The following is a 13,433-nucleotide window of genomic DNA, read 5'->3' as shown; positions in this document are numbered from 1 at the left end:
AAATAGAATTTCTAAAGACTAGAATTCCAAAGTCAAAATGGAGGGTTGTAATGTAACAAACACTCAATGAAATTGTGCATTAATGGAAATGTTCTCCAAAGAAATCTTTTTGTCATGTTTCACAGGAAGTAGGCATTTCAAAAACCTCAGTCCAGACATGGTGTTAAACTTTTAAGACTGAAACCTTACAAATTGGCTGTAGTTTAAGAATTTTAACAACTTCTGTAACACAGATTAGTACTCATTATGAAACAGAGTGCTGCATTGGAGTTAAATTGCTCGCTTGAACTCAGTCGAATGTCACACGCTCGAGTGAGATAAGATTGGTCGTGATACGCTCGTAATAAATAGAAGCACAGTACAAGGTCATCTCACCGACATGTCTTATCTTGTATGGAAGGCGACAGATAAGATACACATATGTTTTACTCATACGGTAAAAATAAGGCTTTATTTTCTGTGTTTATGACAAACGTCTAATGGAACATACCAAAACAGTAATATGAAGTTATAAATAAAATAGTATGAAAAACTTCGATATACAGTTATTATTCTTAATTAATAATTATTCAATATTTGATTTACCACATATATTATATGATAGGTCCATACATAGTGTTCCGCCTATATACTGCGACAATGTAGAAACGTTTTACAAAATATGATTATATAGCAGTAAATTAATAACAATATTAGTACAGAGATAACGTCACAGAAAATATAATAAAACGAATAATCATGTTGCACAGCTGTTACAGACGCAAAGATTGATACACTAATTTTATTAGAGATTATTATTATTATTATTATTATTATTATTATTATTATTATTATTATTATTATTATTACCAGAAAACTTGATACATTTCTTGCATTATCGTGATTGCGCTCTCCGTTTATAATAATTACATTTACATCCAATAACATCTATCAGATATGGCAAAAACAAAATCACTTCTGTGGGGGGGGGGGGGAGGAACATTTACCTACAACATTTATATTACATTTTAAAGCAAGTTTTGTAGTTGTACTATGGGGAGGTTAGTTAAATGATAAACATTTATGATGTTACTACACAGTTCATCACTGTAACAAGAACGAATATTTAACGCTCGGCTTATACCGTTCGAGGATTTATCGCTTGCGACAATTTTACCCATCATGCATGTGCGCTACCTATCGGATTATGCTATGAACTACTTGGTGCTCGAGCGAAAACATCCGATGCAGACCTCTGTTATGAAATAAAAATATAACTGTGTACATGCTATTATTAATAAGAGTTTTGTTTATTGGAGTATGCGGGAGGTTACAGATCGAAATTGATGTTGCCTATGCCACATGTTGCATACTGCCTGCAATGCAGGCATGTGATTTACCGTCCCAGACCCAAGCAGAAAGCTCTGTACTTGCGATATAATTATAAATAGCTTATGTTAAACCAAAGTATAATTTATATATAAGTTTAATATAAGTGTGCTTAGTTTGACTTAATTTAGCTCAGAAAAAATTGTCCTATTTTATGCTCCTTGATAATGAAATTTAGTGACTATGTAGATTATAAAAGATATCTTATAGTAATTGAAGATTTATTCTCATTTGTCATTTCAAGCTTTCATGGTGACCAGGGATGTGCAACATTTTTTCCAGCTGCAGTGACTCAAGGAAAACACAGTTGGAACTTGACTGAAACATGATATGTATCTACAAAACTGTTTCCAGACAGTAAACTGTTGACAGCCAAGTAAACTATATGCACATTTTAAACACTTAACACTTACCATACGATGATGATGAATGGAAATGTGCTTCATTCCTTAATCTTTCTTTATTATCTAGTTGATGTTCCTGTAGATTTAGTGAAATCTTCTTGAAAAATATTGAAAACCTGATATTTTCCTTTAAATCCTATATTCCACCGCAGACTTAATGTATAATTTTTACTGCATATTTTATTTTCCATAATTTCTCACCAAAGAAGTTACAGACTGATAAAGTTAGAAAACAAGATCTAGTCATAATGCAAAATTACCGGTACTTAATGTAGCTTCAAAACTGCAATTGGTATTATTTATATTATTACATCAACTCAACATTAACAGTAGATTATTACTTACAATAAAATTTCAGAAGCTTCAGAAATATTTCTCAACACTACTGATTTTCCCTTTAAAACTACGACCAAGAAGTGCGTGACATATGTTGCATATTCAGAAAAGGTATAGAATGCAAGCCAACTAAAAATTTTCAAGTTCAATGCACATTGATTGCTGATATGGTAGAATAAATGCTTGCGAATAAAAATTTCTTGCAATCTTCTAGCACTTTTTTCTAATTAATTCATTATTATTAGTGATCGGATTTGTAGCCAAGCCAATTATGAAATATACATGCAAATAGGCACAACACTTTTGTAGGAAATGAACTGCACATATATCGTACATGTAATAGGACAAATATCTTGAAAATGAGTTTACATTATTTTCTATTTTAGCAGTAAAAAATTAATTATGAGTTTTTTTAGTAAAATATTTTTTTCTGAATAAAGAATTTTAGGAAACTTAATACTGAAAGTACTGATTAAGAAAAAAAGTATTTCTTGAAGGAATAGGTAAAAGATTCTAGACTATGTTGTTGAAGTAGATCTTTAAAACATTTCAGTAAAAGAATCATGCAGATATTTAATTAACTGTATATTTTATTATGTAAATGCTTTATGGTTGTAAAAAAAATTATGCAAATTTGATATTACTTTTACAGGTAATTATTAGCTACTTCAATATTGTGAATAGTGTTTTACAAAGTGTAATGTAGGATATTAAGCCTGAAAAGTTTTGTCCATTTAGCTTTTATAATAGCTGGTAGGCCTATATAAAAAAAATGAATTTCACTAAATTTTTTTCAGGCCAATAGTGTACCTTCCCCATTAAAGTGAATGTGTTTCTTTGATAAATACTTTATTACAGTTTTCTCCACCCTTTTGGTTGGTCCCAAAATCAGAATAACAGAGGTACTTTAACAATAGCGACTGCAATATTGTTTATGGTGCCATGCCATCTATGCTTACAAACACATTATTAATATATTCTGCGCCCCATCAGTTATGTATTAATTACGAAGCAGATAAGGAATATCTTGGTTTAAATAAATTATTTTTCTGGAGAATATCGGATTTTGCTAATTTTATTTAGGCATCTGTTCGTTCACACATCTTATACCTAAGCAGAATCATTCTTTGCTGGCAGTGGCAACAATAAATCTTTCTACAATATATTTTCCTAGGAATTCCTTTTACGCACAGCTACTGAAGAATTTCCCAATTCCACGACTGGGGCTATTCAAATTTTTGGTTTACTAGGAGTGAGGATTATTTTACAAACTTCTATTATAAAATATATTTGAAAGGTGAAAGAGACAAATTTCTTTAAAACACGGAACAGAGATGGGTATATCACATGATCCCACAAACTTCGTTATAGTGTACTTTAATCCATCACTGAAATGGAAAGAAAGAAAGAAAGAAAGAAAGAAAGAAAGAAAGAAAGAAAGAAAGAAAGAAAGAAAGAAAGAAAGAAAAAAGAAAGAAAGAAAGAAAGAAAGAAAGAAAAGAAGGAAGGAAGAAAAACAGAAATAAAGAAGGAAAGAAAGAAAGTTAAAAAGGAATAGACAATAAAAGAAAAAAAAAGAGAAGCCTTAAACTAAAAATTATCGAATCCATTTTCCAACATTATTTTTTTTAGTAAAAGGACACCAAAATTTTACAGAAACCAAATCAAACTTTACCCTATCATTCAACAAAAATTATAATTGTATTAAAATAAACTTCCAGAAAGAATTGTTGGAACACTTCAAAATTCAAAGTAATGACAAATCATGGGCAGCTATATTGCAAAATAAATACTTAATTCCCGAATATTCAAGACTTGATGCTGTAGCAACATTTAGATTGTTAACAGGTCACGACTATTTGGTAGCACACCTTTATAAATTTGCAATCTTCAACTCTCCAAATTGTATCCTGTGTCGTGAAGACAATAATTCTACAATGAATAAGATGTCACCTACAAGAATGCTGACTGGACTTTATTGGAAAGTAAGAAAGCAAATGGAATATATCCAAGTATTTGGGCTTTAGATTACTACCACTACTACTACATTATCGATTGCTGTCGATGCTCTGAAGTATCGAGGTACCAGTATTGAAAGTATGGGGAATCCAACTCTATTATTAAATGTGTTATGTTTCTTAAATTTTATTAGTAAAAAAGCACACACAATAGCACAAAAATGAAATATCATACGAATAAACGATAATACACGCGAAAAGATATGGTCTTTGTTCTTTCGTTTTACTGAGTATGTATATACATGGATGTAGATGTCTTTCTAGCAGAACATCTAATTTGAATCTAACAAGTTATTTTTTCCGTGATTTTAAAATCGGGATTTTATCCTACTATTTCTTCAAAGACGAATATAATATAAATAAAAAAAAATTTCCATTTCAAATCATTAATTAAATATAATGTTAAAGCATTCAAGAAACACAATAAGCAAATTGTTAGCTATTGCCTCACCCATTAACTCACTTGGACACATTTTTCATACTTTCTCATATACATACCAAAAATACAATTTGAGTGTGACCTACTAACATCTAATTTTTTAGTAAAGTAAAATTTCATGTGCGAAACTACACAATGATAACAAGAAAATACATAGAACTACAAGTCCAATTAACAGACATATTTATGATAGTTTAGTAATAATTTTGACGTTTAGTGAAATGTATATGAATAAAACTAAATTAAAATCATTTAGATAACCAAACTTTTACCCTGGAGAAATCTGTAAACATCTCGAAAAATGAATATTTAGTTTGTATATGAGAAAGTAGGATGATAAAAAAAGCAATATTCAGCCAGATGTTCTCAAAACAAAATCGAAATCATAAACAACATTCACTCAACTAAATCATTATTCTTATGAGAATGAGAATTAGTAATTCTCACATACCGATTCTGTATGAATAATGATGGAAAATCACAAAAGAAATCACAATAACAATTGCATTTACACAATTGTTATTATAATACTAAGCTAGAATTTAATTCATTAGAATGCAAACCATCATAGTTGATGTATTTTCCCTTGCGGAAGTATGTGATGCCTGGAGGATTGCGGTAACCATACTTCTTTGCCATCAGCCTGTCGCTTGTCTTTATAATCTTGATGCCATATTCAGCGGCCTCATCATCAATGAGTTCTATGTGACGTAATATCCTCGGTGAATCAGTGCTGTCTTCACAGTCTGCACACAAAATCATGTATCATATCATTAAGTGATGATTGAGAACTTTTGGGGATGTCACAGGAAAACTGGAGTATTCGAAGAAAACCTGTGTTGCCTCGACAACACAAGTTATAAATTCAGAATTAAGCGGGATTTAAACCTTATAAGTCCAGCTCGTTAGCACTGAGCCACAGTGGTGGTTCATTGGAATCGTAATTGGTGGAGATAGTGCGTTCATTCAGGATATGAAAATGATAATAATTTATTGAATTTCGTAAGGTTTTAAGTGATTCTTTTACTAGAGTAACAGACTGGGACATTCGTAGAGTATTCAATTCTCCTATTTTATAATGTCCAGTTTAATATGATATTTACTATAACACTGTTACCAGGGTTGAGCTTATGAACCTGAGCCATGTCATGACAAGTTGAATTTTTCTGTCCATGATTTGGTTATTAACAAGTATATGAGTGCAAGGGCCAACTTATTATATACTGCTTAAGTATTTGCCAGCAGGGTTGTAGTGTCAGTACACAAAACCTCTGGTTCGATTCTGGCACTGACTCTTGCAGAGATGCATTTACAATGCAGGGGAGAAATCTCTGCAGAAACTATTTACAGTCAATGATATTAAGATATTCAAATGGTAGAATGAAAATTGCAGGAAGGCGGAAAATAGGTAAGATTGGAGAATGCTGGGTTTGTGGCGAAAGGCCTGCACTTGGGCAGAACACTATGAATGAAAGAATTCAATACAGAATTTTGAATCGAATATTCAAATCAGATTTCGAGTCACTTTATATTTAAATATAATATATTTCCCTTGATGATACAGACCTCTAGTCATTGTAGGAATATACAGTAATTTGTATTTTGCACGACGAGAGTAAAAAAATGATAATTTTTAAATGTAAACTAACACCGAATTTATTTTCCTTTTTTCCTTTGTTGCGAAATAACATTGAAATTAAGTGAATTTTTATACCGAAATTTAAGATTTTATTCAACGTAAAAATAGAATCCTTAACTATAATACATGGATGGTGAACTCCTTTTGATGTGAATACGTCTTTGAAAGCAGACCGACACATGGAGTACCAGGATGGAAACTGCGATGTAACATTTGCAGGTTGATTCATTCCGACACTATAACTTCGTGACTAATAACACGATTGAAATAAATGTGGTTTTGTTCGATTGGGTATACAACTACGATGCGAGCATGACCTTGAGTTGCCACCGCGCATGCATGAGACGCAAGTAGGGGCCCTGTGGCGACTGGCGGCCATTTTGGGCATGGGCGAAAATATCTGGGCAGTATATCTCACGACACTAATGTGCTAGCATACTGATTTTGGCGTCAATTGAAAGATCTCGTCTAGACCTGTCGATTTAAGATAGTCACGGTCGTGTCTCCAACACAGCCACATCCCGATTTGTTTTGTAACAGTTGAGACTGACAGAGGGTACACACATATATGAAGGTATGATCTGTTGCCTGAATTAAAATTACGAATGTTCTAATTAGCACTAAAAGTACCGGCACCTTCGTTTTTAATATAAAGCATAATGTAAAAAGTTTTGCAAAATCTTTATAGGCTATCCTTTCATGCACATCTGTCATTACTCTTTTGGAAAAAAATGTGGTATTACTTTTAACTTACAGAATATTACAGCAAGGAACTCCTTTGTTTCGATGTATTTGAAAAGTTTTTCTCTGCTGACCTCTTCGATACTGACATCCGTCTTCTGTTTCACCATCCAGTCTAAGACGTCTCCTTCATCAAGAAGATTGCCTAAGAAATATCAGGAAAGTGCAGTGAATTTTATCTTTGAAAACTATTGAAGCCTTTCATACTAATGGTACCATATCAAGAAACATAATGACATTTACTATGTAATAGTTCTGTGCACAATACTTATGTAAAGAATTACATTTTTATTAACGTTTATTCCATTAATTAATTTATTTAACTAAAACTAAAACAAAGAAACAATTTACATACAAGTTACCTGATGTGATGGAAAAGTTCTGGAGTGGCCATGTTGAAATTGCATGTAGACACGAAAATGGAAACATTACTCTTAACTCGTCAGTTGATCTAATAAAACAGTGGTCTAGACTCTTCTTTTATTTCACTCTGTTAATATAAACTAGTGAATAAATAAATAAAACTGACAATACACTGCTCAAAAGAAATCCACAAAAAAAAAAAGTATTATACCCTTACAGCATTTGGCTAACAACCACTTCTTCCGTGATTGCATGTTGAATTTTTCCATGATTAGGCTTACAATGTCATGCAAGCTACTGACACAAGTTTTTCAAAATTTTCGTGTATTTATTCTCAGCAGCATTCTTGAATGGTGATGCACAGCTGCCATGTAGGGAATGGCAAATATGTATAGAAAAAGAACATAAAATCCGTTTCACTTCGCCACTTGTTATTCTTTTTAAAATAAGTATATGTGATTTTCCATCATTATTACACATCTTGATTGTCTGGTGACGTTACAGTGAAAGTTGATGAGCATTTGTCAACACTGTCTCTGTTGTGTCTTGTCACATTTATCATCGAAAGTTAAGTTTTAAAACATTGTTATAACTTAAATTTTTTATTCAAAATTTACAATGTGAGATTGTGTATAAAAACAACACATTCTTCATAGGATGATGATGATGATAATAATAATAATAATGCCAACAATAATCATAATGACAATGATGGGAACTTATTTAGTACTAGGCATTTTTGTTACAGCTACGATACCAATAATTACAAGAGGAAAACTATGAACATATATTTAATTACGAAAGGTAAAAGGGAAGAATAGAAGCTGTAGCAGGAAGCATTTACAAGGCCAGAGAGTATTAAATTTCTCAATCTAGAATTTACAAAAGCTGGAGCACAATTCTAATGAATAGAAAGATAAGCAGATGAGAAGAGGAAAGTTTATCAAATTTACAGGATATCTCTTTTATTGTCAGAGCTGTTGAGACATAAGATATTACATCTAAGAATATAAATAGAGAAAAATAAAGACGTCCTTTGTGCCAAGGTATGAAATCTACTGTGAACAACATTATATGGGGAAGAGACCTGGTCAAGTGAATTGATATGGCAGCTTATATTATAATAAATGGTATTAACTTGCAGCATTTGACCAGTAGGAACAAAGCCCCAGAATGAACACATGATTCTCTGCCCTACACTCTATTTACAAATTGTAGAGATCATCTGACACAAAAGTCTAGCCCACTTAAGTACAAATATCAGTTCATAAAATATGAAATTTTCCGGTGTACTTTATATACAATGATCAATAATATACAGAGAAATAGGACTCACTTTTTCAGGCTAGTTTGTATATTAAAAAAGTGACTTTATTCACTTTTATCACAACTTTATCATAATGGGACTTCCCTTCCCATAATGAATTCTCATTGTATAAATCATTTTATCAACCTCTTTGTTTTAACTCTAGCATTCATCTTACAACGTTGATGTATAGACATCGGTAGTGAATTTTGTACCTAATATCACAGTCTACTATATACAGTCGCGAAGCTTGAGGTGATTTTTTGCAAATCTCGTGATAAAGCGCTCCAAGCGGTTAGCAACTAGAAACAATAGACTGTCCACGGTCGACTTTGGACTGTGTCGTATTTCCATCGAGTGCTAGCTCGTTGCATATTTCACATTGATGCTTGTGATATGTTCGTTAATGGTTGTTGAATCCCGTTGTACTTTCATGCGTGCAAGAACGACCTAAGCAGGGACCGCTAAAGTTTACCATTGCCTAATATTTTACTAGAGACATAGAAAAATTAAGTTTGTTTTAATGAAATTTATTGATCACGTTTTATTTTCAATTCTGGTGGGCTTATTATTGCTTAGGCCTACTTTTTTTTTTCAAAGGATATGTTTTTAATTATAGCTGTTAATTTTGTTGTTATTTTTATTTGTTACTTTACTAGAGACGTAGAAAAAGACTGTTACAATAAAATTTATTGATCACGTTTTATTTCCAATTCTGGTGTGATTATTATTGCTTAACCTCATCCCACTTTGTTAACTACGTAAGCCTACACTACAAGTACCGGTACACGTAAGTTACTCCATTAATTCATATTTACATTATTATTGCTGTAAAAGGAAATGCAAATTAATATTTATTGGTTTCATAGTTAATTATCGCTATCATCTTGAATGAGTGAAGCGATAATAGTAAATTTCAGTTCGTTTTACACAAACAAAAATAATATTAATCTATTTCTTGCAGGTATCTTCGAGTTTATGGTGGAATTTAATATACTTCATTAAAATAATAAATTAACTTTATGCATTTAATATTTCAATAACGGAAGGAAGGTGTTAATTTTTCCAAAAGAACACGACAACGAAAGTGTAACATATTTTGTCATCTGCTAGGAGAGATCTGTGATGATGAGGCGATAGTAGCGATCCTAGTGGTGGGCAACTACCCATGTTTGCATTTTTACTACACATTGAGCTTCACGACTGTATATAGTAGACTGTGCTAATATCTCCCTCAGATGTCACTTAGTCATTAGGCTACCACCACCAAGTATATTTACCACTCCCAAAAAAACTTTTCTTGCCTTTCTTGGACTTCTCCGGTTTTTCTTTCACGTCCTTTCCCTTGTCTCTGAGCGCGCCAAAAAGTTTGAAGTCTCGAAAGCTCGATTCTTTGCCGGTCGATTTTACTGAGGGTTTGGCTAACTTGCTGGCAGAGGTAGCAAACTTTCTGGCAGAAGCAGTGGTAGGGCTGGCCTTGGAGCCTCGTGTGGCCTTGCTCGGGCAGCACTGATAGGGCTCATAGGAAGGATTGGGGACTGCGCTTTTCCCTCCAAGTCCAATGTAGAAACAGCCTTTGCCTGCAGCAGAATTAAGTAAACACTGAGTCAGTCCCTTATAGTGACTCGAGAAAACCTATCAGTTTTAAATTTATATATGAAAACTTCACAACAAATTTAAAAAATACGCCTATGGAACTCATACATAATTATTTACTATTTGCAGTCCCATAAAAATTATGGCTTTACATAATCTTTCAGTGCATTTACATTATTGCAAAAAATAAAATGCTTACAAGTTATTAATAGACTGAATAAAAAAAGGTGTACAAAAACTTTTATAAGAACATAATATGTTGGTTAGTGATTGACCAATTAATATGTAGTTTATATTTACAAGTTATGTAGTCACACATTGTACAAAAAACAAAAGAAGTGACTTGACTGCAAACATAAATAAAAAATAATTAGAAACTGGGCAGAAAAAAAAAAGATAAAAGATAGAGAGATGAAGCTCCCATTTCTCATTTGCCTGCTTGTTTACTCCTGCTGCAGACGATAACTGTTAAGTTCATGTTGCGCCATGCATTCAAGAAATTAGGAAATAGTTCATGCAGGAAAGGAGTGGAATGTTTGTTCTTCTATAATAAAAGAGAGTAACTACTTTAAATTTTCATAGACAGGGTATGCAATGAAATATGTTTTACACACGGACATTTTTGTCGTGAAGGGAGATATTTCATGCATACTGTCATAGGCGGAGATAGAACGATTTCTCTGGGGGAAGGGTGCAAAAAAGAATGTTGAAATAAGCTAATTCACAAATACGTGTTCTTATTATCAGCATATGAATGCGACAACACGCATAAAATACATATACAGTACATACCGCAATGAAAAAATAAACATTCATTACTACATGCCTTCTCAAATCTATAGGTTAAGGCTTAGCTTAGTATTAGCTATGATATTTATTAACAGCATCTCAAGATCCTTGTGTGAATTAGAGAGCTGTCCCATGACTGATTCTGTAGGATACTTCTTATTGCCATTTGTTATCACTTGTTTGGTCAGTGGTTGTAGGTTGAAAGTCATCACTTACAACAGCAGCAGATGAACCAACACTTATACTATTATCCATAGTATTAGAAGGTTCAGGTTGTGCTTTATTACTAAATTACGTTTACTTTCACTTTGTTCTATACTTAAGAAAATCAAAATAATTGATTAAATGGCGATCTTACTCGTGTTAATTACGTAAGCATGTGCGGCTTACAGTTGTTTCGGTGCTACTTGACGCCATCCTCAGAGCCTTCTGTGTCTCGACGCCATCTCAACTTCGCTCCCTGTTGTGTGGGTGCGTTCGTGTGATGAAGAGTTGTGTCAAATAGTGTGTGTGTTCTGAAATTGAACTGTGTGTTGAGAATTTGATTAGGGTGTGTTTTAGTGTGTCTGTATATTTCATATTGTTCTAGTGTCTTGAGTTTTTGGTTTTTGGGTTGTATGTGTAGGATTTCCATGTCTGTATTTATGTTATTGTATGTGTGGTTAGTATTAGTTATGTGTTCGGCATATGTAGATGTATTGTGTCCTCTGGTTATTGCTTTAATGTGTTCTTTGTATCGAGTTCGGAATGATCTGCCTGTCTGTCCAATATAGAAACTGTCGCAACTATTGCATATCCAAACTCGATACAAAGAACACATTAAAGCAATAACCAGAGGACACAATACATCTACATATGCCGAACACATAACTAATGCTAACCACACATACAATAACATAAATACAGACATGGAAATCCTACACATACAACCCAAAAACCAAAAACTCAACACACTAGAACAATATGAAATATACAGACACACTAAAACACATCCTAATCAAATTCTCAACACACAGATCAATTTCAGAACACACACTATTTGACACAATTCTTCATCACACGAACGCACCCACATAACAGGCAGCGAAGTTGAGATGGCGCTGAGACACAGAAGGCTCTGAGGGTAGTGTCAAATAGCACCGAAACAGCTGTAAGCCGCACATGCTTACGTAATTAACACGAGTAAGATCGCCATTTAATCAATTATTTATATCCAAGTGTTAAAAGTAGTGTACGAAAGATTCAACATGGATTAAAAAAATCGCATAATGAATACCTATATTTAGAAAAACAACGTTTATGTGTAAGTTGATTTATATATTAATTTGCAAATAAACCTATTATAACTCCCCAAAATTATACTTCCTTCATACTTAATGCTAGAGGGACAGTAGCCTATAACACTTTGACATGGAGGGGGGGATTGTTCCCCATATTTCCCCCCTATCTCCGCCTATGCCTATCGTCTTCCTTATTTTAATATTTTCAATAAAATAAAAAAATATATAAAAAAATAACAAAATTACAGTCCATATAGTATACTATGGTGTGGAGTAGTAAAGGAAAAAAAATGAATATTTGTAAGTATAATCTTGCAAGTTAGAAAGTTTCTGGACTCTTGGTATGAGAAAATGCTGAAATTGTAATTTGGAGATCATTCAGGAGATGTCTGAAATCATTTTCGGGTATTTATAAGGTGAAGGTATGAAAGACCAGTACCATCTGTTTTTGAATGTAAATTGAGGTTTCTTTGCATAACACAGGGGGAATGCTTGAGTTTTTAAATTCAGAAATTTGAGGAGGTAGTGATTGATTTTGCTACCAAATTACCTGGAATAATTACATCATCGTCATCATCATCATCATCGTCATCATCCTCATCTTCATCATCCTCATCTTCATCATCCTCATCATAATAGTCATCATCGTCCTCATCGTCGTCATCCTCATCATCGTCATCATCGTCGTCATCGTCATCATCATACTCATCATCGTCATCATCGTCTTCACCTGTGAGCATTCATGGTGTTCAAGTAAGAATATACAAATAATGTATAAAGCTTTCCTTGGAATTTTCTTTTAAAATCTTCTTTCTCAAGATAAATTAGCATCTACTGTAGTGAAGTTTTGAGCATTTACAAAGTTCTGGGAATATACACCGAATGTTCCATTCTTCAGTATTCTTACTCAGCATCGTCCTTGAATTTAAGATACATAAGTTCAATTTTGGCTGATGACGATGTATTTTTAGACGAAAAAAATCATAAGTGTGGTTTTCATCATATGAGGAAGTAATGCCATTGGTTCCAAGAGCTAGCATACATTGCTGATCTCTTGATCTCTCCCTGCCATCTCTTGTTCGCCACAGCGGTAGTCTTGGGCTTGTTTGTTTCGTCTTAGAATACCCTTTTCTTCTGTTGTGCTACTCTCCAAT

General features: G+C 33.0%; 1 protein-coding gene across 9 annotated transcripts in view; it reads right to left on the bottom strand.

The window, feature by feature from the left end:
* hlk (hulk) overlaps window positions 1-13,433 on the bottom strand; it is a 279,558-nt gene that overhangs the window by 45,285 nt on the left and 220,840 nt on the right. For 5 of the 9 annotated variants that reach the window (XM_069832862.1, XM_069832859.1, XM_069832860.1 and 2 more), the window contains 2 exons: window positions 12,830-13,009; window positions 9,919-10,194 (listed from right to left, as the gene is read on the bottom strand). In XM_069832862.1, the coding sequence (XP_069688963.1) occupies window positions 9,919-10,194; window positions 12,830-13,009 (456 nt within the window). Of the gene's footprint in view, window positions 1-5,128; window positions 5,312-6,958; window positions 7,091-9,918; window positions 10,195-12,829; window positions 13,010-13,433 lie in introns of all 9 variants that reach the window. The other 4 variants (XM_069832866.1, XM_069832867.1, XM_069832868.1 and 1 more) reach the window with 2 other exon arrangements.

The sequence above is a fragment of the Periplaneta americana genome, chromosome 8 (genome assembly GCF_040183065.1).
Source record: "Periplaneta americana isolate PAMFEO1 chromosome 8, P.americana_PAMFEO1_priV1, whole genome shotgun sequence".
In the NCBI taxonomy this organism is placed as follows: domain Eukaryota; kingdom Metazoa; phylum Arthropoda; class Insecta; order Blattodea; family Blattidae; genus Periplaneta; species Periplaneta americana.
The sequence above is the reverse complement of the archived record's forward strand: the minus strand, read 5'-3'. Positions and strand labels throughout refer to the sequence as shown.